Source organism: Platichthys flesus, chromosome 23 (genome assembly GCF_949316205.1).
Source record: "Platichthys flesus chromosome 23, fPlaFle2.1, whole genome shotgun sequence".
In the NCBI taxonomy this organism is placed as follows: domain Eukaryota; kingdom Metazoa; phylum Chordata; class Actinopteri; order Pleuronectiformes; family Pleuronectidae; genus Platichthys; species Platichthys flesus.
Window position 1 is genome coordinate 3,468,897 of NC_084967.1, and position 23,668 is coordinate 3,492,564.

At 41.8% G+C, this 23,668-nt stretch overlaps 1 protein-coding gene across 6 annotated transcripts in view; it reads left to right on the plus strand.

Moving 5' to 3' along the window:
- sbf1 (SET binding factor 1) overlaps window positions 1-23,668 on the plus strand; it is a 54,625-nt gene that overhangs the window by 23,598 nt on the left and 7,359 nt on the right. For 2 of the 6 annotated variants that reach the window (XM_062382756.1, XM_062382757.1), the window contains exons 6-33: window positions 501-578; window positions 3,747-3,776; window positions 5,466-5,571; window positions 5,974-6,106; window positions 6,249-6,357; window positions 7,605-7,718; window positions 12,460-12,537; window positions 13,095-13,208; window positions 13,331-13,459; window positions 13,833-13,931; window positions 14,139-14,346; window positions 15,195-15,307; window positions 15,523-15,672; window positions 16,472-16,540; window positions 16,723-16,884; window positions 17,084-17,349; window positions 18,028-18,200; window positions 18,318-18,391; window positions 19,732-19,924; window positions 20,020-20,147; window positions 20,261-20,436; window positions 21,033-21,169; window positions 21,524-21,734; window positions 21,841-22,037; window positions 22,299-22,436; window positions 22,546-22,641; window positions 22,897-22,971; window positions 23,495-23,667. In XM_062382756.1, the coding sequence (XP_062238740.1) occupies window positions 501-578; window positions 3,747-3,776; window positions 5,466-5,571; window positions 5,974-6,106; window positions 6,249-6,357; window positions 7,605-7,718; window positions 12,460-12,537; window positions 13,095-13,208; window positions 13,331-13,459; window positions 13,833-13,931; window positions 14,139-14,346; window positions 15,195-15,307; window positions 15,523-15,672; window positions 16,472-16,540; window positions 16,723-16,884; window positions 17,084-17,349; window positions 18,028-18,200; window positions 18,318-18,391; window positions 19,732-19,924; window positions 20,020-20,147; window positions 20,261-20,436; window positions 21,033-21,169; window positions 21,524-21,734; window positions 21,841-22,037; window positions 22,299-22,436; window positions 22,546-22,641; window positions 22,897-22,971; window positions 23,495-23,667 (3,729 nt within the window). The remainder of the gene's footprint in view (window positions 1-500; window positions 579-3,746; window positions 3,777-5,465; window positions 5,572-5,973; window positions 6,107-6,248; window positions 6,358-7,604; window positions 7,719-12,459; window positions 12,538-13,094; window positions 13,209-13,330; window positions 13,460-13,832; window positions 13,932-14,138; window positions 14,347-15,194; window positions 15,308-15,522; window positions 15,673-16,471; window positions 16,541-16,722; window positions 16,885-17,083; window positions 17,350-18,027; window positions 18,201-18,317; window positions 18,392-19,731; window positions 19,925-20,019; window positions 20,148-20,260; window positions 20,437-21,032; window positions 21,170-21,523; window positions 21,735-21,840; window positions 22,038-22,298; window positions 22,437-22,545; window positions 22,642-22,896; window positions 22,972-23,494; window position 23,668) is intronic. The other 4 variants (XM_062382760.1, XM_062382761.1, XM_062382758.1 and 1 more) reach the window with 3 other exon arrangements.

Below are 23,668 nucleotides of genomic sequence, written 5' to 3' on the forward strand. Positions count from 1 at the left end.
TCACCTCTTAGCCTCTAGCTCACCACACTTAAACTCTCCACTGACTGAGGAAGTTTCTTGTTTTGGGCATTTTGTAGCACATATGCACTGACATGTGAACATGCCGCACCAGGTCCAACGTTGTGCGTTACTTGAGAACGCATTTGAGCTAATTCAAATATCAGATTGGTCACGACATTTAATCATTTTTTTCAGCGTTTTTTGTCATTTCTTTTCTCCTCACTACCATTTACTCTCTTTATAAAATATATTTTGTAAGAATACATTTCAGTTTAGTTATTTCTCCTCCACAAATTCTCAACTTCTTTTTCTTTTCTTTTTAAGTTATTTAAAATCCCTATTACACTGTCTTGCGCTGATGGTGCACAAACAGAAGGAAGTATTATAATTTTTTTCTGAAGGTACATCAGTTGAACCCTTCCACTGTGGTTAACAGTTGTTGTAACACATGTTTGTCACCTCTGTGCACCCTACTGTACGCTGGCTCCTCTGTGTTACAGACAGATGAGTCCCCAGTATGTAGTTTAGAAAAGGTTCCTCAGGCCCTGGCCTGTGACTGGCTGCTGGCCTGTCTCCAGGTAACTTTCCCGTCCTGCAAGCTTCACCAATCAACAATCAGCTTGTTGTTACAGATTCTGTTGATCAAGCAGTAAAAGAGTGGTCTTCCTTTCCTTGAGGAATGTGTTCCCTCTTGCTGTCATTTCAAATCATCTGTGATTGACGGCGCTTGAGCTATTTTTGATCTGTCTTTTTGTGTTTCGTGATCACACGGCTTCCACAGGATCACGCTGTTAATCATTTGAAACATTTTATTTCTGTTTTTTTCTTCTGTCGCATTTGTCATGAACCTAAGTTGATGCATCTATTAATATGTATTTCAGAACACCGTTTATTTTTAAGTTGTTTTCCACAGTCTGCAACACACACTACCTGACAGATACATAAGGGAAACACATGCACACCCACACACACATGCACACACACCCTACTGAAGCTGTGCAGGTCTTAATTTATTTGTGGCCATATGTGACAGCAGATGGCTCCCTACTGGAAAGCACATCAGCTGAATGAGGGAATGAGATCTAATCAGTATTAACACACAAACAGTCTCAAACAGCGGAGGCTACAGCACAGCTCTCCTTACACACGAAGGCAAATCTGAAAACACAAACAGGCCAATGGTAAAGCTGGTTCCTGAATCATTCATCATCCTACTGATAGATTCTGCTGTAGATGTTAATCAGTGGTTTCATTAACAAAGCTGTATGTTACCTGTAATGCAATGTAAAACGTCAGACAGCCCGCTACAGTATGTACAGTAAATGTACAGAGCTCCTTAAAGGGATGGTTCACCTTATCATCTGCTCAGCACTATGCCAATGGAGGGGTGGGTGAAGTGTTAGTCCACAAAACACTTCTGGAGTCTCAGGGGTAAGCAGCGTTGCAACAGGATCCAATACAATTGAAGTAAACGGTGACCTACACGTCAGACTTTATAGAACAGCCAAAACATATCAAGCCTCCCTACTCCTAAAGTGGTGTCATCCAAGTGTCCGCAAGCCCAAACATTCATATTTTACTCAAAATGTTGTCATTTACACCATGTTTTAAAGCCTAAATGTCCCGTGATAGTTGTGAGCAGATGATTGAATTTTCATTTTTCAGTGAACCATCCCTTTAAGCGTCCTGTTCCTGTCAAGCAGAAGGACAAACAGTTCTGTTCTTCCGACTCAAGAGCGGCACAGGCCACTTTAGAAAGAGCAACACACACTTACATACATTCCAGTAACTGTTAAATCACACAGGACTTTTCTGTCAGCCTTACTAAACGTCTGTCATTAACACAGAATGTGTCTGTTCAGCCTCTGAACAGGAACTCACAACAACCCCAAGCAACATGACACCGAAATGATTTTGGCTATTAGACATATTGTTGTGGCAACACTGTCACACACCAACCAGCTGCTGGCATCAGTAATGATCAGACTTTCTACTAAGAACACACAAGCGCCAAGGTTTTTTATATTTTATCGAATAACTTTCTGCTGCAATACATTGACTAAAATGTTTAAAATAATTTTATAAATAAATAATTATCCAGACTTTTAGTCAACTAAAACAGGATGAGGATAACTAATTAGGATAAACACTAACAAGAACATTTAATGCAGGACTAAATTTATACAAATTTACAATTTTAACACAAAATGCATTTTCTATGTTTTACCCTCTTCTGAAGCATTTAGTCAAACAAAGTACTACACAAATAAAGTGTATTATTATAATTATTTACCAGTCTGGTAATCTAAGATAGTGCTACATTTGCCACACACATTGCTTAGACTTAATTACAAATGCCCCCTCTGGTTGAATGCATATGTCAGCACTAGTTTTGTAAAAATGTACGACGGCTGACTTCTGAAATTTAGTGCTAATTCAAATCCTGGTGCAGGCTGTCGTATCAAAGCTGGTTAAATAACTAAAAGGTGTGGGAGGTGTTTAAACAGTGCAGCTTGTGAAGACACACGTTGTGGCCTGATGTTACAGCACCAGTTATTGTTCTGAGTAGTTTACACACTGACCTCGCGGCTGTTGGCCTGATGTGAGAAATAGTGAATTGCAAAAGCAGTGCTGCAGTGTGACCAGCAGCACTGGTTCTTTTTTAAGCATCTTTCCTGGTAGAGTCATCTTGAACAACATCACACCCCAGTGTGCACATGACCTTGACCTCTGTAACGCGTGTTTGACTTCCTCATGGTGTGGGATGACTTGTATTTAGTTTTCATCCGTCCCTTCTTTTAGCGATGGGGTTATTGTCTTTATAAGGAATTAGTGTGAAAGATGAAACTCCAATCCCAATTTATGGTCAGTGCCTGTCAGGCTGCCAAGCGCTGTGACTGGCAGAGTTTAGTTTAGGGGTAAACCCATTTATTGTATTGCTGGAAGTCATTGCTACTTTCTGTCAGCTGATCGCATGAGGAAACGCATTATTTTTCCTTCACCTTTTATTATTGCGGTGTGTCAATGATGAACACTGCTGCTACCAAATTAGTTTTATTACCTGTTATGTTCCAACAACCATCATGTGATGTTAAAAATAAGTCAGACTGTGGGAAGAGGTTAAATTTTTGGGAAATAAAATGATCTCCGCTTTAAAAATTCCCAGTATTACTGGTTCATTGAAATATTAGAATCATCGATGTAGGAGTTCATATAGTCAATGATAGATTCTCGTTACAACAACAGACAAGTTAACATTGTAGGATAAACGTCCTGCAATGGACTACACTTGGGAAAATAATGTCCCCACTGCATGTCTCTTTTCCCGTTTGGTGCAATTGTGTTATTACTATTCTATTAGTGTACCGCAGTTTTTTGCTATTGTTGCTCTGTTTATTTTAGTTCGCAATAAAATGACACAATGGTTGTTGGTGTCATCGCACTGTTGAATCCCAAATGATGGCTTCACTTTGTAGGCACGTGTGTCTCTCTCATGTCTACCGTTCCACTCATCCTTTATTTTTACACAGCCGTTTTCTTGCAGTTCTTGTTTATGACATCATTGTTTGTGCTGCTTCCTTGTTTTGCCATGCTGATACATTATTGTCATATTGTTGTCAAGTGTGGGCATCCTGTGCCCCTGCTCCTGTTGTTTCTAACCTGGGTCTTATTCTGCGGGGTGTGTGTGTGTGTGTGTGTGTGTGTCTGCGCGTGTGTGTGTGTGTGTCTGTCGGTTGCTTGTGCAGCCGGGCCAGGAGGAGAGAGAGGAGAGATTGGTACGCCAGCCCTACTTCATTCTCCTCTCGCCACCAATCAGCTCTGAATTTCTTTTCCTCCACCCATTCCCCTCAGCCAATCCAAGCACACCTCCTTTGGCAGGAGAACCAATCAAAATGCTTTGATGCCTTAATATGGGACCATCAACTGATCATTCTTTCTTTCTTTTTTTTTAACAGCCAACTGCATTTCTGATACAAGCATGAGCCTCCAGATTGACTTTCATACCGATCACTTGTTAGTTTTCTTAATGTAACCATTCGCAAAGAACTACAAAAAGAAATCAAAACTACTCAATCAAAATGTATTTTCTGGACTAATGCCATTAGAAAAATTAATTAAGTATTTTATTACTCCATTAACAGCAGGATTCTAATGTTTTATCCTCATAACTGTCCTCAATGAATCCCTGAGTATGCAACATCTTCTAGAGAAGACATTGAGTGTCAAAGATCCTACATTAGTCAAGTGGTTATTTATTAAAATGATGCAGACAACATGAACAGCGTGAACACACCAGATGATCAGCTGTTGGGTCGCAGTATTGAAACGCTAATGGCTTGCTATGTTTGCTAACGCTATCGCTGCTGTAGGGCGCATGAGATGATGATGCTGCACTCTTCCCTCCCAGCCCAGCCCAGTCCACATATACAGCCTCAAAGGCTTGATTACTGTGATTAACGCCCTTTTCCGACACTAACTGCATATCCAATCACAATCATCATTTTTTGTGAATCTTGAAAGCCCTCTGGCAGGATTAGAATGAACCTCACACGAGAACTGTTGCTCCAAGGACTTGTAACTTTGTTTTCTCTATTTAACCAGGACATAATATTTGAATCACATTATCTGGAGTGTTAAATGAAAATGCGTCTTGCATGCCTTAGAGTCTAAGGCAAGACTAAGGTTTCTATTCATCTAAGGCTTAGATGAATAGAAACCTTGTCTACAAAGTGTGCCGTGTTCTGCCGCCTCAGTCTGCTCATTTTATGCTGCAGAGCTCAATTTTGGATGATTGTAATTATACTATATAGATTTGTTTCTTACAGTCTCAATATTTATCGACTTTTTCTTCTGTCTGGGGCTCAAAACATTTCAAACTCCACAGTTATCTGTAATTGAGGACATAGTGATCGGACAGTGTCTGACTCAGAGGTCTTGAGTTTTATTTGTATAAAGCAGCACAAAGGTTATTTTTAATTTTATTTTAAAGACGCAACTATTTGAGCCTTTTTACAGATTGCACGTCAGATCAGAGGATTTCTTCTGTGTAGGGAGACTTCTTTCGAGTTTCATGGTCCTAATCGAATCATCCGAACAGATACAACATGATCAATCGTACATTCGACCGCAGTGGAAAATCACCTGCGCATGACACCTGCAATGCTGGGATTCCCGTCTCCCACAATGACTCATTGATGTGGTGTTGATGTGTTGCAGCACAGTCGTTGGCATGGTTTCCCGCCAAGCTCCACTCACATCCTGATCAGCTGGAATGGCTTGTGTCTGATTTGTCACGTACCTGCTAAGCTTCTGGGATTCTCCATCTCTCTGTCGCTAACTTATGCTGCTGTCACGCACAACTGTGATTAAACCAATCTTCCTAACCCTGGATTACTCAGAAAAGGCCATTTATTCCATGACTACTAACCTCCCGAATTGTTCCTCTCTTTCTCTCCAATCTATAGCGGACGATAACGTTAGGTGCTGGCGACCGGCAAGTTGTCCAGACTCCCATCAATGACGCGCTCCCTGTCAGCGGCAGCACCGTGGCCCAGCTCTTCAGACAGCTTGGTAAGAACTCATATCATATTTAATCAATACACCTCCAATTTCTAAATAGAGTTCTCAGGTGTCCAAGGTTAGATTTGGTATATTATGACGTAAATGATGACATCTTTCTGGTGACAGCAAAGTTAATGATTATAATGCTTTGCTTTTATGTTAGAAAATGTTTAATTCAACTGTATCTTTATGACTGACACCATAGTGAGACATGGAGACAGAATATGAGAAACGCACTTAAAAAAATCTCAGTCATAAACATGCTCTTGAAGTAACATTAAAAGCTTCATAAAGACATATTTTTTTTATGTCCCATATTTGGGACATAACTGGAGTTTATTATTATGTGTTCCAATTAGTCTGCCTTGTGGACTGACAGTGATGACCGGTCTCTGCTCTCTTCTCCCTCAGGTATAGTCAACGTGTTGTATCTGCTATGCGCTGCCCTGACGGAACACAAGATCCTGTTCCTGTCCAACAGCTACCAGAGACTCACGGACGCCTGCCGCGGACTGTTGGCCATCATGTTCCCCCTCAAATACTGGTGTGTTTCCACCCACAGTCTCTGTCTCCACATCATTCTTGAGGTGTTTTTTACAACATATCAAGTCAGATAACACTGTGTATGCTGTTGTTGACAACAATTGATGTGAAAAAATCTCTTTGTGTGTTTGTGTCTTTCTCAGCTTCACCTACGTTCCAATCCTACCTGGAAAACTAATAGAGGTCCTAAGCACTCCCACTCCCTTCATCATCGGTGTAAATTCGTTCTTCCGCTCCGAAACACAAGAGCTTGTGAGTTCTTCATCAACATCACCCTTTCCCAATCCCCCAATGGCAGTTCAGGGGCCTGGTTCTATGCCAGCATCTAATATTGGACCAGTGTTTAAACGGCAAAAGAACCGACTTCGGCCAGAATAACTGGTTCGACTCTTGCACCCACACTTCATTGGTCTAAAGGAAAGAACTTTTAAGTCACCAAAAGCTTATAACCACCTTTGAATTAAAACAGGATAGCAGCAAACGGGGAGAGTCTCTTGATGAGCCTGTATTGTGTTTAAAAAATATGTATTTCACACACATACAACTTCAATTATTGGCTGTTTATGCTCATCAAACTCTTTATTCACAAGGATTAAACCACTTTAACAAGAAAGTAATTAAGTTGCAGCCAAAAACAGCAGAAAATGTTGACAGCCAGTTTAGAGGACAAAATACCAGCATCTGTCTGACCTTGAAAGTATATTACATTACATGTAAACTCTTAGTGACCCATTAAGTAATGGTTCATCTCTCTTTCATTAAAATGCTGTCTGCTTATTTGGTACCTGTTTGCCTTCTAATACAATTCTCTATACAAAACTTGCCAAGTTAAAATTACACCAATTTAAATGAAAATAATTAGAGTTTAGATCAGTGGCTCTCAACCTTTCTCAAGTCACGGCCCCCCAGAATAATCAGGTTGATAGAAATTGATGTGAATACATTGACTCTCAAGGATACACATTTTGAAATGATATAATTCGTACAAAGGATATTATGTTAGAACATTTGACCAGTTTTAATAAATAGTTCTTTTATTTTCCTCGACAACCCCCGGGTGAACCCTGGAGTGGATATTGGTACACCCCAGGTTGAAAACCACTGATCTACATCTGTTGATCAAAGGATTTAATTTGCTGCTCTCTTATTAAAGCCTGATGAGTTGTGTAATGGACGCTCCTTATTGAGATGTCTGACTACACTCTGCCGTTCTGAAGGAGCCATTGATTTCACACAACAATGAAATGCTATGTTTTGTACCGTAGTTATCAATGTACCAGCAGTCGTCAGGGTCAAGGGTCAGAGGTCATCGTCTGGGCGGCCCTTCCTGCTGTGTCTGCAGTAAATTTATGTTTAGATGTTTGCTATCTGGTTCATGTAATGAGCAGCTGTTGACAGAGATGCCTTTTCTCTCTGCCTATTAATCTTTCACTCACTGTAATGTGCTTTTATCAGCGGAGTTAAAAAGTGTGTTTTATATGTGTGCGTTTTCTGCTCAGTTGGATGTGATTGTTGCCGACCTGGACGGTGGTACGGTGACCATTCCCGAGTGTGTGCACATCTCCCTGCTGCCTGAACCACTCCTTCAGCAGACACAGACTGTGCTGGCAATGGTGAGAGCTGCAACCAAAACAATGAACACACACAGACACACAAACACCTCCACTAGGCATAAAATGTTTTAATAAATTAATTCCCCAGTGCTGCTTAATGAGCTGACATGCCAGGAGGATCATTACAGTTTAATTTTGGATTTGCTATAGTTAGAATGTTTGGGGATTTCTTTGTTTCTAAAGTATGAAGTGGGGAAACTTTTACTAATAAAATCGGTTCAGTGTTTTAACAGAATCACAAATATTCTGTCACTTCAAATTCAATTGGGGTCTAACTTCAGATTAGATCACATTAGATCGTGTTATCCATTGTATAATACCACATGTGTGATTTATCGCCTGCGTGTCGCTACACCATTCAGTTTTGGGCCTAAATTAAAAATATTCAAGATACACATGCTATTGCCTTTGTTTCAAATGTATTTTCATCCATTTTTCATTAACAAACATTTAAAAATCTGGTTAATTGGTCAAAGAACAAATGTTTCTTGTTGCAACAGAATGTTTTAGTTTGAGTTAAGTCTCCTGCATATTTATTTTAGCGTTTTTTGTTTTTTTTGTTGATGCTTGGTGCCTAAACTATTTTCATTGTTGCCAACTCCGCTATAGTTGTAACCATATCAACCACACTTAATGGAGAAGAATTACCCATCACGTGCGCTTCCTGCTCTGTACTGATGTGTTCCTATCAAGAACTTCACTGCAGCTTCAGTCCCTTCCTCTATTCCAATCGCAGCCCATTCTGAGAAATGCTTATCAGTTCAAGTGTTTAAACACTTTTTTCTACTTCCTTATCATTTTATTTATTTAAGCATTATGTACAAATCTCTTCCCTGCTGGGAAACCGATGAATAATTGATTGATCACATAAAGACTGGTCATAGTAAATTGAATGTTTTCAGAAACACCCATGATAATCACTTTACCATCTTGGTGCTCTGCCAGCTCACGTGCTGCAGTGTTAATAGTCTGCAGACAAACTAGTTGTTATAACACTCAGTATACAGCATCCATAAAAAATAACCCACTTTCCTGAACGTTTTATTGTTTTATCCATTAATTGCATTAAAAACACTGAACATAATGGCGCTATTTTGATGTCATAGTGGCATAAACATTTTTATAAATTAGGCTTTTGCTTATAAACATCAGCCGTGTGATCGACCAGTGTCACATAAACTTAACTGATCCACAGAAATAATTTGTCAAAGACTAAAACTTAGAAGTGGACATGTATTTTGTGAGCAGAAAATGAAATCTGTTTATTCTTCAAGTAGTTGTATAATGTTACTTAATACATGTACACAAATAATGTTTTTAAGTACACTTTTGTTTGTGTTCCTTGTATTTTTATTTATTTTAGGAATAGGTCATACTTTTACAGCCAATTGTGGGATAATCCTTTTAAGTCATTCCTTCCTTGACAGTCAGCTCTGATTGCTGCTCTTGTGATGGCTGTCACATGTAAATCATAATAATCAATTTGATTACTTAGTGAGTGAGTGTCTGGTGACAGATTGACCAGCTTTGCCACCAATCACAGGACAGTTTATCCTCTGCGGGGGAAGTCACTGAGTTCGAGGTTAGGACGTGTTTGTTTGGGAGCTGATGAGTTGGCATTCCCTTCTGTCTCAGCTCAGTTATGCCAAATGTATTTGGAAGCTGCCTAAATTTTGATAATGGAAATGCTCTTCCCACGAACTCTCACAATGTTTACAAGATTTGATCCTCATCATAAATGTATTGTGCTGATTTGATTACTACGGCAGTCTATATGTTTACAGCTGCAAATCAACACAAATAGTTGGTTATACAATATATTAGTATGAGTAGAGTGTGCACCTTTATATATACAGTCTATGGTTTGCACTCTATTTAAAAGTTTCATATATAATACAAAACTACAGTGCTGATTTACATTTATGCATGTTTTAATTACACATTACTCAGGACGTCTGCAATGACCCCTGAAGACTTGTTTAGAAACTGCTGTTCACAGATGTAGAGAACGATATATAGAAAAGGAGAGAACATGGCTGACGAGATCAGGAACATCACACTTGAACTCTATAAGACTGAGTGTTGTAATGGAAATAATTGCAAGTCGAAAATAAGTTTTGGGCAGTGATTTAATGATCGGTAGCGAGTTGGCGAGCCTAATCTCATCAGGCAGGGAGTTTCAGAGCACATGCACAACCCTGTAATATGCTTCTTTTATCTCTGCATTTTATTTACTTATTATTGCTTTAGTATCTTGAGTTTTTATCAATCCTGTGGTCCTTTAAACCAATTCCACATGTTTAACAAGGTGACTCGGAACAAGGATATAGACATAGACTACTTTGTTGTATAATATTTTATAACTGTGTCATAGACTGAAGGCAGTAAAAAGACTGTAAACTCTTCTTGTGGCTGTTGTTCTGTGTTTTTATGTTTCAATAATATCATAGCTGAATGTAAGCATTCCTCGTTCTGCTTCTAACCCTGAAGGAAGACCCCAAATTATGATCTAAACACAGTGTTAGAATTGCTGTCCACTCAGGAGGGAGAACCGGTCATCTTCTAACCAGAAGGTTGGCGATTCGATCCTATTCTCTTCCAGTCCTTGTGTCCTTTGGCTAGATACTGAACCCCAAATTTCCTGTGATGGTTGTGCAGCTAGTATATGATTGATGTGTGACAGCGAAAATTCGGCACAGAGATGAGAATGGGGGGAAACGTGTTGAGTGGTACAGACCATTTACCATTAATCATTTCACATCAAAACCTAATAATCATGCACAACACCGAAACTGTGACTTACTTACTGGGGCATCTGCTCTAAGTTTCCGATTACAAGGCTTAAACAAGTCATGTCTCATAAAGATATGAAAAACACTTTATTTTGAAATTGTTTGTTATTGTTTTTGGGGACATTTCTCTCACTGGTTGCTCTGTGTGCTTTATGGCCTCTAACCTAGAGACTCCTGAGAGTTGTTGTCATTGCTCTGTGGGGAAGTAATAAAATCCGCGAATGAGTCAAAGAAAGGTTCACTGGGTTATGGGTCTGTGTCCTCAGCCAGAAGATCTCACCTCTAACACAGATTTATAAACTGGAGGATAGTATCTCTAACCGAGCTTGTTTACCTCGGTGAAGGACTTATGATACAAACAGACTCTAAAGAAGCAGCTGGTTAGTGCTTAAAATTCCACCATAAATGTGAAGAATCCTGGAGTCTTTTTCTACAATGCTTGGACTCAGGTCTATTTCTACAAACCCGCACATGCAAAGCTCGGACCTGTTGACCGCAATTATCTCCAAGTCAAATGTGGACCATTATAACCTGCGACCTGACCGGTTACCTGTGATTAAAAACACATCCACCAGGTTATGGCTTGGTTTTGTTCCTGGAAAAGCGTCTGTGAATTGTCGCAGCACCGGTGCTTCTGTGTTTCCTCCCTGACGACAAATCCACTGACAACGTATTCACCACCGGCTGTTATTGTCCTATGTGATCCAGTTTGTTGTTCCAGTCAGTTTGATGTAGGTAGTGACAGTTATTTGAGCAGAAGTAAAGTTGGTGTCATAGGCTTTCACGATAACATATATCCTTGCAGCTCTCTAGGCTTCATATTAGCGTATTTAGATGTTTTACATCGTACTCAGACTCATTTCTGATCCCTAAATCTAGTTCTCACCCGCTGCCCGCCAATGTTTATTTAATTAATGCCTGTGGGTTTGGGTTATGAATAGGTTTTTTAGCTGTTTCACAACTCGGTTACCAGACCCGCTGCAGGACTCTGGGCTTAAGTTTGTTTTTTTTGTGTCGGTTGTGTCTCCGTTTGTATGTGTGTGTGGCCTGTTGTCTGATATTACTCAATAAAAAGTAGCAGGCACTCGATCTGACCTCCATCACTGAAACAAGATACAAGAATAGATAAACTGCGGACCATGATAAGTGATCGGTGGGGTTTGGTTGAAGGTCCCAAAACGATGATGATGATGTAGATTGTTGGGCAGCAACCATGAACCAGGGCTTAGCTTAGCTGCTCCGCTCTGCTTACAGATCGCTGGGATATTCATGTATCAGCCCTTAGACCAAAGGCTGTTTCCAAGGGATACAATTTGTTTTGTATTTGTTCGGGCTGGAATATGTTGCTGCTGCAAATGTTTCTGTCTCATAAAACCCTGAGTCTTTATTTTGTTTTCCTCAGAGCTGGAAAAAGCAAAATCGGTTACTTAGAGGAACTATTTTAATTGACTCGACTCCTCTACTCAAAGTAGACATCAAAAGAGATGATGTCTTTGAGAAATGAGCGGTTGTTGCTGATATACATTTTTATATTTAAGTACCAGTATTTCGAAGAACAGGATAGAGATCATTAGCTGCTGTGGTTAAAGCTGCTGGGGAAGAGTTATACCTTCAATAAAGGGAATTATTTTGTTCAGATCTGCAGAGACGGTTTTACTGACTTAAACTGGAAGGTGTAGGAAAAATACAACAATGTCCAGTTTGTAGCGACTGTGTCAACAAATCAAAAACATACGTGCAATTACCAACTTACTCTTCCACCCCTAAACAGTAAAACAAAGTTTCTGCTGGAACACTGTTTTCCAGGATTATAGTGATGTTCACTGCTAATGACTCAGTGAAAGAATGTTGACTGATGAGAGCAGAGACAAGCAACAGTAGGGTTGGGAGATGCAGAGGCCAAGGTGGTCACTGATGGTGGTTTCATGTTCTTGTTCTTGTTTGTGCAGATTTTGGATCCAGAGCTGGAAATTGCTGATCATGCCTTTCCCCCGGCCTCTTCGCAACCCTCTGCACTTAAGATCCAGGTAAGACACAAAAGTTAGTCAACTGATAATCTGCCGTCTTCTCGTAACAAAGAGTCAGTAAAACCCTAACCCCACCTTAAATGGTTCCTGTACCTTGGTTAACCCCATGAGCAAGGACGTTTGGTGGTAAAAAGATTTCTCCAGAAAATTATTCAGACGCACGTCATGGTGGCAACACAAAGTTCCAGTAAAGGTTCCTAGTTCCTGGGAAAAGTTCCTACTGTGAAAATGCAGCCCTTGTTTTCTCAAAAAGCAAAAAGTATTTTCTTTAATTCTTAGTGATAAATCCTGTATGTGCAGCACCTTTTCTAAATGTTGACATTACAGTCAACACAGAAAACAATTTGGTAGGATGAAGTTACACACAGAGACTAAAGTATTCATACAGCAAGATTGTAATCGGAAATAAATGCGGGTGAAAGAAGAAATGAAACAGAAAACAGCAGGTTCAGATTGGTTGAAGATATCCTATTCATTCCAGTATTCCTTCAGTTTTGTTGTGTGTGTGTGTCTTTGTGTGTTGGCATTGACTCATACATTGTGTTTGTGTGTTTTAGGATAAGGAGATCCGTGCAGTTTTCCTGTGGGTGTTCGCTCGGCTCTTCCAGGGCTACCGCTGGTGTCTACACATCATTCGCATTCACCCTGAACCAGTGATCCGCTTCCACAAGGTACAGGAAAATAACTCGACAATACAGCATCAGATCAGTCATACGTTTACTTTACATGAAGGAATATTCAGATCAGATCGCACGTACACACAGGAGATTGGTGCTAACGTGTGTTTCTGCAGGCGGCCTTCCTGGGTCAGAGATCGCTGACGGAGGACGACTTCCTGATGAAGGTGTTGGACGGCATGGCGTTTGCAGGTTTCGTGTCAGAGAGGGGGCCTCCTTACAGAGCCAATGACCTATTTGATGATGTGAGTCTTTTGGCACAATGTGCAGAACAACTTCTGAATAATTTGTGGCTCGCCCTCCCACAAACCATCATCTCATATTGTAACACGTTGTTTGTGAACCATGAAGAAATTGTTTAAGCATTTAGTTTTAACTGATATTCAGGTAAACCCTAAAATCTGAACAGATGGAAAGAAAATCTGAAATATATATATATAAAAATACTTTAACTACATGTATATAAAAAACAATATAATGAATGTCAAACTAAATAAAGTAATGATTAAAACACATTGCATTAATTTACGGATATAAATGAGATTATTAGAAAAAGTTAGTCTGTGTCACTCTTAATCTGATGGGAAGTCTGATGGGAACTTTGTCATGTTTTCACAGCTGGTAGCCAATGAGGTGGAGCGGATACGACAAGAGGAGACGTGTCCACACAAAGTCATGAACCACGTCAAGGAGCTCGCTGAGCAGCTCTTCAAAAACGTACTTAAACTTAGCATTGTTTGGCCCTCGTTCTGTGTTGTCCTCTGAGTCTTTTTTCTCTCCCCATCTTACTCACCCAATGTCGCGAGACTAATCCCCCTCTCTTCCACCTTCTTCTTTGTTTTCCTTTATGTCACCAATACTCAAATGTGTCCCTCCTCTATTCTGTTCCTTTAACAGTGATTCTCTGTGTTTTCCCTCTTCCAGGAGAATCCATACCCCGCAGTGGCGATGCGCAATGTCCAGCGGCCGACAGAAAACCGACAGAACGAGCCACCGAATAAGCCGCCCTTTCCTGGGCTGGACGACGTTGCAGTGCAGCTCTTCATCGACCACGCTACTGCCAAGCTGAAGAATGCCCCTCCCGTGGTCAAGGTGGAGCTCAAGGCCATGGTACCGTCCGGGCCACCACTGGGTGAGCTGAAACTGTTTCTGTGTGTTTGTGTGTCTGGGTTGCTGTGTAAAATAGTATTCAGCAACTAGTGCGGTTCATAGCATTTGACACAGTTTTTAAGTCCAATCAATGACCTGACACCAGGTAGAGAGGCCTTTGCACTAGTCTGAAACTGCAAGACATCAGCTGATGCATTCGGGTAGGATGACACAAAAGTGCATTTTCCAAAAGGATGGAGCCTGACTGATTTTAAGGCAGAAAACATTCAGGTATAAATACCAATATTATTTGCACATATAGAAAATTATATGTCTGAATTATATTGAAAAGGGGAAGTGATACATGTAGCTTTACGTCAATGCATCTCACAAACTAGTTTACAACTTCCAGCAGACAATACTGAGATAATTGTGAACTGTGGTGTCAGAGCGGACTCTGCTGGAAAAATTGTATGATGACACCATTTCTAAATTAACCCAAAATATAGCCCAACATATACACAGATGCAAATATATCTGCCTTAGGCCAATTTAGGATCTGCCAACCAGTGTAATGACCAGACTATACATACAAATTATACTACTTTTAATTCCTAAGAAATATGGTAACAGACTTTATTCAGTAAAAATGTGAAGAGAGGAAAAAAGGATACAGTGATAAGACAAACAGATACATTTGTTTTAAGTTTGTTGTAAAGTTGGGTTTGATAGTAAATATCATATGTAGTTATGTAGGAATCATCTGCCGTGGTACTTCAAACTTCCTGTGTAAACTTTACACTGAGACCCTCTGTCTTACAGTGTGTGTTTTAATGGGGTTTAGTTTAGTGCTGCAGTGATAAACAAGTGTCTGATCACCCACTTCTGCAGGAGACACTGTGGATAGAAACGGAAACGTGATGGCCAACAGCGCCCGCAGGCTGGAGGTGGTCAGGAACTGCATCACGTACATCTTTGAGAACAAGATGCTGGAGGCAAAGAAGGTGAGTGCGATGCGTCGCTGCACAGTTTCATACCAATGAATGAACGGCCACAAAATTCTGCTTACATTTCTCATTAATGATCAAAAAACAGACAATCCACTATCCAGTGGTTGTAGCAACTTAAAATGTCTTTTCCTCAAATACTTTTTTTTAAATGTCTGTGTGTATGTCCCAGATGTTGTGTTCTGATTGTGTTTCATGCCTCCTCTGTTCAGCTGATGCCAGCTGTACTTCGGGCCTTGAAGGGACGGGCAGCCCGGATTTGTCTGACCCAGGAGCTCAATCAGCATGTCCTGCAGAACCGAGCTGTGCTGGATGACCAGCAGTTTGACTACATAGTTCGCATGTTGAACTGCACCTTACAGGTAAGCATCGATAGTAGTGGATTTGGGGAGCTGAATATTATTACAGTGCTGAAAATCAAGGGTTGTCCTTCATTTTGACAGTTTCAATAGTAGCTTGATAATCATTTGCATGCTACATTGTCAATAACTACATGTAAACCACTTCTAGCAGAGCCCTCAGTCCTGAACGGGATCTGGTAATTCAAGTGTGGCAGCAAGCCTTTAGGAAAAATTTAAAACAGTCATGAGAAGTTGTTTTTCCAACCTAATGACAACAGCCTCTTCAACAGTCTCCTTTGGTGTTCTTGATTTTGTTCCAGCACGGGTCCGTTGTAAGTTAGATTCTGATAATTAGAACATGGCGCGCTGCCACAGTCTAGGTCATTAATGGGAAACACTGGGTCTCATTATGCTCCCTGTGCATTGCAAATTTCACTTTGTATTTTCCTACAAAGACAGAGAGCTTAAATGCATTTAGCCTATTTATCTGGTTACTGTTTGATCATTGGTGTGAGTACTCACGGGCTTTTTGATACAACTTGTTTCTTTCTTTTAATAGTAAAAATTACTTATGTAAAATTCCAGCTGATATGAAATTATGCTAAACGACAATTTAGCAGGTTGAACAAATATGCATCTTGGTCTGTTCACATTACTTCTGTAAAAAGTTAAATAATTGATAGAACATTAAAGACATAAAATGCAATGGATAGTAGAGATAATAAAATAATATATTTAAAATACTGTCCTGTTTTATGGCCCTCATCATATTGGAGGTGCATGCGGCCTGTTGATGTGTTGCTATTCTTTGTCTGTGCAGGACTGTTCACACATGGATGAACATGGCATCGCAGCTGCCCTGCTCCCATTGGTCACAGCCTTCTGCAGAGTAAGTTCATAACCAGCATCAGCCAAAAAAGTCATCTAGGATCCACTAATTCAACTGTAATAGCCCAAAACCTTACATAGTCAGAACCTGTCCACATGGACTTTACATTTCAGTGAGTTAGAGGTGCTTCAGGTTAAATTGAGGTTGCTTGGATCTCCTTCATAATATTTCTCCTTTAATAGAAACTCGGCGCAGGCATCACTCAGTTTGCCTACAGCTGTGTACAGGAGCACATGGTGTGGACCACCATGCAGTTCTGGGAGGCCATGTTCTACAGTGACGTCCAGAACCACATCAGGGCTCTGTACCTGGAATCAGAGGATGGAGAGCAGCATAAGAACCTGGTGAGTACTTACACTTCTATCTGATATCTATATCTATTCTATCTGGTGTTAATCCTTCTCATTATTGCAGTAGAAGAAATGTTAATTATTCATTTTTAGAAGACACTTCTCACCACAGCTAATAGATGTCCAGCTTGCTCATGTCCGCCGTCTTCAGATGATTAGTCATTAATAGAACCTCCTTTTGTTTTGTTCTCAGGAGCAGCAGGACGGCTCGGGTGATGGCAGGGAAATCAGCGCCCTGGACCTGGCGTCGGAGCAGAACAGGCTGTGGCCGACACTTAGCAAGGAGATGCAGACGGAGCGAGTACAGAAGGAGGAGAGCACCGTGTTCAGCCAGGCCATCCACTACGCCAACAGGATGAGCTACCTGCTCCTGCCGCTGGACACCAGCAAGAACCGACTGCTGAGGAACACGGGCTTCGCAGACGTGGAGAGCGTTAGCAACAGCTACGTCACAAACAGGTATGGGCAGCTTTCGGTGTTCACCTAGGGGTCAGACTCACATTATGTAGGTGCAAAAGTAATAAAACAATCAGTGCAAAATGACATACAACATTGCGCAATATTAACTACTCTAAATTGTAACTTCACTCCCAGCTTAGAGCCTCACTTTTTACCACGGGTGTGTATGTGAATTTGTTAGTAAATGTGATATAAAACCAGCACTAATGTATCCCATTAAAGAACCGTCATTTAATTCAGTTTACAACTCAAACAGATTTAAGTGTGCAGTATCCCTTTAACTAAATTTATTAATGCATTCATATTTAACTGTCATAATTGTTCTAATAATAATTGATGAGCATTCGCCTGCTATACATTACTGTCTCTGTCACTCTTTCTTTAACAGTTGATTGTGGCTCCTTCTTGTTCTGACATAATTCAAACTGATCCATTGAAAAAAAAAATGACCGTTTTATTTACACAATATTTTTAATGCCACAACACTCAGTTCCTTATATTTCTGATTTGTTGATAATTACGCAACAGATGGTTATTTAATAGAAATTATTGTTATTACTTATTTAAGCTCTACTTATGGATTTCATATGAAATGTTTTACAATTCATTAGCAAGGATTTAAATTCCAGCCCCTGCCTTGTTTTGCCCTTTTCTAAAGCTGGTTGTTTTGTATTGTAGTATTGCGGGCAGCATGGCGGAGAGCTACGACACCGAGAGCGGCTTCGAAGACGCAGAGAGCTCAGACGTGGCCAACTCTGTGGTGCGCTTCATCAACCGCTTTGTCGACAAAGTGTGCAATGAGAGCGGCGTCACCAACGAGCACCTTAAGGCCCTCCACACCATGATACCAGGTACGGAAGCACCAATACATGCCACACTCGGGGATCTGGCTACCTAGCATAGAGAGCATCACACAAAAGCATCATCTGGATTCTAACATCTTCAACGCTCTGTCTTTGTCCCTGCAGATATTGTTCAGATGCACATTGAGACGTTGGACGCAGTCCACAGGGAGAGTAAGAGACTGCCTCCAATCCAAAAGGTAACCAATTCCTATTTTTACATCCCGCTGGAGAAAGGCCACGCAGAACCCCAGCCTTCCCCGCCCACTCCCCTCTCCACCAATCCTTACAGCTCAGGCTGACAGTGCCACAGCAGGTACGTCTCTCCGCCAGAGACAGAACCGTGTGACTCACGGCACGCCTCACCAGTGCATGCGGGGTGATTGCTCCCCCTTGTTGTGCTGTTTGGTCTTTGAGCCTCAGTTAAGCTCAGCCTGGCTGCTGCAGCTCCCAGAGGTGCTGCAGACCTGGAGTGCCTTCAGTCTGAAGGGTGTGGTGTTCTCCAGAAGGGCTTGACTCCTCATGTTTTGTCATTTCACTAAAGGCCTGTGACTAAACATGTAACCCCTCAGCTTCAGATACTGTAACTCCATGTGAGCAGTATTGTCTTAATCACTCCCTTTTGTTTATTTTACTCACAGTTTCCTTTCACCATTTCACTTTGTAACACACACACACAAGCTTCGCACATCCTGAGCATTTAAAGATCAGCTCATTGTATTGGAGATTAGATTGTGGTGTGACGTCTCGGTATCCGGGTCCAAACAGTTAAAACACTCCCCTGCGTCCGCTGTGCGACTGCAGCTGGAATGTGGATATGTGTGACATATGGTGTTGAGTAGCAGTTTATGAAAGCGATTGCCAGAGTTCATATATATATCCTATCAGTTTTGGAGTTCCTTAGGAAGCTCTCCTGGCCTCACTGGAGCACAGGAAGTGATGTAAGGGACCATGGCCATCTTATTTCATAGTGCCATTGTTAAGCAGAGTCCTTTCAATAAAGCAAAGCTATATTAAATCCTCAGCTTCTGCTCAAAATAAATCTAGTTCAAGTTTTATAAGAAACACATCGCATGAATAAAAACATCATCTGTGATGTCTTTGTTTGTGACATCATCTGTTCCAAGATCCCACCAGTCCAACTTGGCTGATGTTCTTATTATGCAACAGTGATGCAGTCATTTCATCAGTTTTTTAATACGTAACCTCCCAAACAGTGCCGGTCATCCAGTAACTCAGCATGGTGGTGGATTTTGAGTGCAGTGCTCGTTCAAATATCATTAGAAGATATTTGATTATATCAAATGTTACTAGAGTTCCTGCTGGATGACACATTTACTCATGTTTCAGTTGAAAGTGTTACAGTTTGTTACCACAGTTTCTATTTACAACATGCTATTCCTTATATTATGTAGGTAAATGATGATGAAATATAATGTTAAAATCATGCAGGAAATTTGACACCAGTCTGTCTTCTTCCTGCTGTGACATCGTTAATAAGACTCCCTGTCGTCCTCTCTTCTGTGTTTTGTCTGTTCAGCCTAAGCTGCTGAGGCCGATTCTGTTGCCGGGTGAGGAGCTGGTGATGGAGGGCATGCGGGTCCACCTGATTCCCGACGGCCGCGAGGAGGCCACAGGGATCATGGGAGGTCCACCTCTGCTTCCTGCCGAGGGTGCCATCTTCCTCACCACCTACCGACTCATCTTCAAGGGCACGCCTACAGACCCACTGGGTGAGACCTCACACACACACTTCACACCGATAGATTTGGGTCAGATCTGTGACTCCTCTGAACCCAGCTCTTTCTTCTGCATCTTCCTCCTACAGTGGGTGAACAAGTGATCACTCGCTCGTTCCCCATCGCCTCTCTGACCAAGGAGAAGAGGATCTCAGTCACTATACCCATGGACCAGTTTGTCCAGGAGGGACTTCAGCTACGCTCCTGCACCTTCCAGGTACACAGAACCATTTTGGCTCCTTTCATAAAACAACAAGACCCGTTTATCCTTTATTTTCTGTGCATGCTTCTCTCTTCCCTGACTCCTCTGTTCTCTGTGTACGACTGTAGCTCATGAAGATTGCGTTTGATGAGGAGGTTGCGTCCGACCTGGCGGAGGTTTTCAGGAAGCACATGCACAAGCTGCGGTATCCTCAGCACGTCCAGGGCACGTTTGCCTTCACTGTGGGTCAGAGTGGGAAAATGGTGGTGGAGCACAAGACCAAGGACAAGAACCAATCGCTCAAGTAAGGAACCTGTGTAGAATGAATGAAGGCAGGAATTTGTTTGTGAAAGTTGTTTTTTATTCAGGAGAAACTAAGGATGTTAGAACACTTAGTTTAGCTCCACATAATTGTCAGCAGAATGAGTAGTAACTCCGTTACTCCGTACCTCTGACTCCATCACATCCTGCAGGTCGGGCAAAGAGCAGTAACTTCATGTAGGATTACTCAGGTCATCCTTCACATCTGTAACATCAGTTTGAGTTACAGCTGGCGACCTCATAGTTCCCTGTGAATCCATAGTCACTAATTAGCACCTCTTGCTCAAGAATTTGCCCCTTTTATATTTTTCTAGGCTAAAGGTCATATGAGGTTACAGTATATTGTATGACCGAGGGGCTACAGCCATTCCCGATTGATTGATATATTTATTTGTGCACGCATCTGATTAAGTAATGAGAGGAGCACTCAAGAACACCCAAAACAGCCCATTGTCAGCTGGACTTTCAGACGGCTTCAAATTTGAAAGACCCAGCAGGAAGTGGATGTGAGGCAACTTCCATTGGAACATTTTGTAAAAAACAATTAACTTTCTCTTCCTCCCTCTTTGTTTATTTCAGGACACTTTCCAAGAACCTGGTGAAAAGTGCCAAAAGGACCATAGGTCGGCAGTATGTGACCAGGAAGAAGTATTCTCCGCCCACCTGGGAGAACAGGAGCAGCTTCCAGTCCGAGCTGGATGAAGATGAAATCTCAGGTAAGCACAGTGTTTTCTATACTACAATGTTCAAAGCTATAGTGGATAGCTATACACACTACACACTACAAGTAAACTATATTACAACTGCTTCCAGTGCACCCACTTTGACTTTTGATGTTTTAAGTAGAACAAGTTAGAGGACATGATTTGCGAAAGATGATGAAAATGAAGCTTTATATCAAGCTCTATAAGTCAGTAAATGATCTGTTCTCTGTCACACATCAGTGAATTTAAAGGAAACATACAGACATGTGGCAGAATATGTTTGAGAGTACATTTTTATTTATTTATTTATATTTCGTGATTTTGAAATGAGGGACATCCAGTGAGCTTTTCTGTGTGTCTCCACAGTCTCAGAGGATTTGGAACCGCAGAGCTCGCTCACCCTCTCCTCTACCATGCGCTCGTCCGACAGACAGACCATGAGCAACGTGGTGGAGCGAGCGTGTTGTCGAGACTACCAGCGCCTGGGTCTGGGCACGCTCAGCAACAGCCTGACACGTTCCAAGAACGAGCCCTTCAGGATTTCGACTGTTAACCGCATGTACACCGTCTGCAGGAGGTGAGAGAGTGCGCCATAGACAGAGAAAGAAGCGAGAGGTTGTAAGTATATGCACAGTATCTCCTCAGTGTTTAATACAGGATACGTGTGTGTGTGTGTATTACAGCTACCCCGGCCTGCTGATAGTGCCTCAGAGTATCCCGGACACAACCATCCAGAGAATCTGCCGCTGCTACCGTCAGAACCGCTTCCCAGTGGTTTGCTGGAGGAATTCAAGAACCAAGGCCGTCCTGCTTCGCTCCGCAGGCCTCCACGCTAAGGGGGTGGCGGGCTTCTTCAAGTCCCCCAACACCCCCAGTACAGGTGAAAAGAAAAAGACAATTTAGGCATCTAGCTGATGATTCATGTAACTTATTGTGTCCAGAACATGATGCTGACATGTTCCCTTACTTTTTAAGTTTCTTGATGAGTTCAGGGTTATAAAGTGACACTTTGACTCCAGTGGTATTTAATGTCAAAGATGCAAAGGATGAGGACACTAGTGTACATGGCCTTGTCAAAAAAGTGTATTTTTGCAGCTTATATGCCACTAAAATAAATTTGTCTCCATGTGCCTCTCTGCAGCTCCCTCCCAGGCAGAGTCCACCAGTCTGGAGCAGGAGAAATACCTGCAGGCCATCATCAGCTCCATGCCTTCATACAGTGAGAACAGCGGCAGGAACACACTCAGCGGATTCACCTCCACACATATGAGCACGTCAGGTGGGTGGATTACCATACTGTTGACTTAGTTACATCATCAATATCCTGTAGTGTCACTGAAGTAACAGAGCTGGTGAAGTAACAGTGTTGTTTTCTGATGTAAACACAGACTCCTCAGATAAGCTGCGGCCGCCTAAGATCGGCGCCCTGATGAAACAGGTGATGGGAACCAAGGAGGATGTTCCTGGAACCTTCAGCAGAGGAGGTGAGACCCTTTTTTGTGCTTGTGTGTTGCTCCTGTAGCATCAGTCAGTTTGTCATGGCTCTGATTTCAAAATGAGTTGTGTGAAACATGTTTTAAATCTGAAACCTGTCACTGAAACTGAGACTGGTCCAGGAGGATGATGAATGAGGCAGTCCATCCATCCATGAGTGTGAGCGCGTGTGTGTGTATGTGCGAAACCATCCTCCATTGTGTGGCTTTGTTGGTTAACGGGCCGTCTCTGTCATTTGACCTCAGCTCTGGGTCAAAGGGCGAAAGTCATCTCCCTCTCTCAGCCCAAAGTGTCTGTTAAGGCCAGGAATCCTGCTAGAGGTACAGTAGGCTACTCCCCACAGCCCACACCCTTCCCTCCACTCTTTTCTAACCAATCAGATCTCTTTAACAGTAGCGTCAGTGTGTCTGCCATCATCCCCGGTAGTGTGCTGTCTTCTGCAGACTAATGGACTGTTGTGCCTGCTCTTGTTTGCCACAGAGCTGCTGTGTGTGCATGCCTCTCCTGGTGTTGCAGCAGCTCTATTGTCTGACGTTTGTCGTTTCCTGTTTGATTATTTTTCTCTGAGTGTTAACAATCTGAGTGTCATCATAATGCAGCAGCTTGCTGTAGCAGACTGGACTGGGTAGCCGTCAGTCATTTCTGCCTGTGTATAGCGGCATGGCTGGTTAAGGCTTTCAGTGTGTTTTTAAAGGATGATTCCACCACTGAGGTCTAATAACTTTGAATGATTCTTTCAAGGCTGTTTAACATGGTTATGACTTCTACACAAGGTTTGATGATCAGTGTTTTTCTGACCCATTGATTTAAAAAGAACTTGATCTAACTGTGTGTGTATTGCAGGTAAATGGGGCAGTATCCGAGGCAGCGGGCGTCTTAGTGCCTATAACCCAGACGTGGGGACGCGTCTGGCTGGGAAAGAGTCTCTGCAGGCCAATGGAGGCCCAAGCGAAGCGTTGTTCCTCCGCCAGCAGAAGGCCTACCTCTACATCATCGGAGACAAGTCCCAGCTCAAGG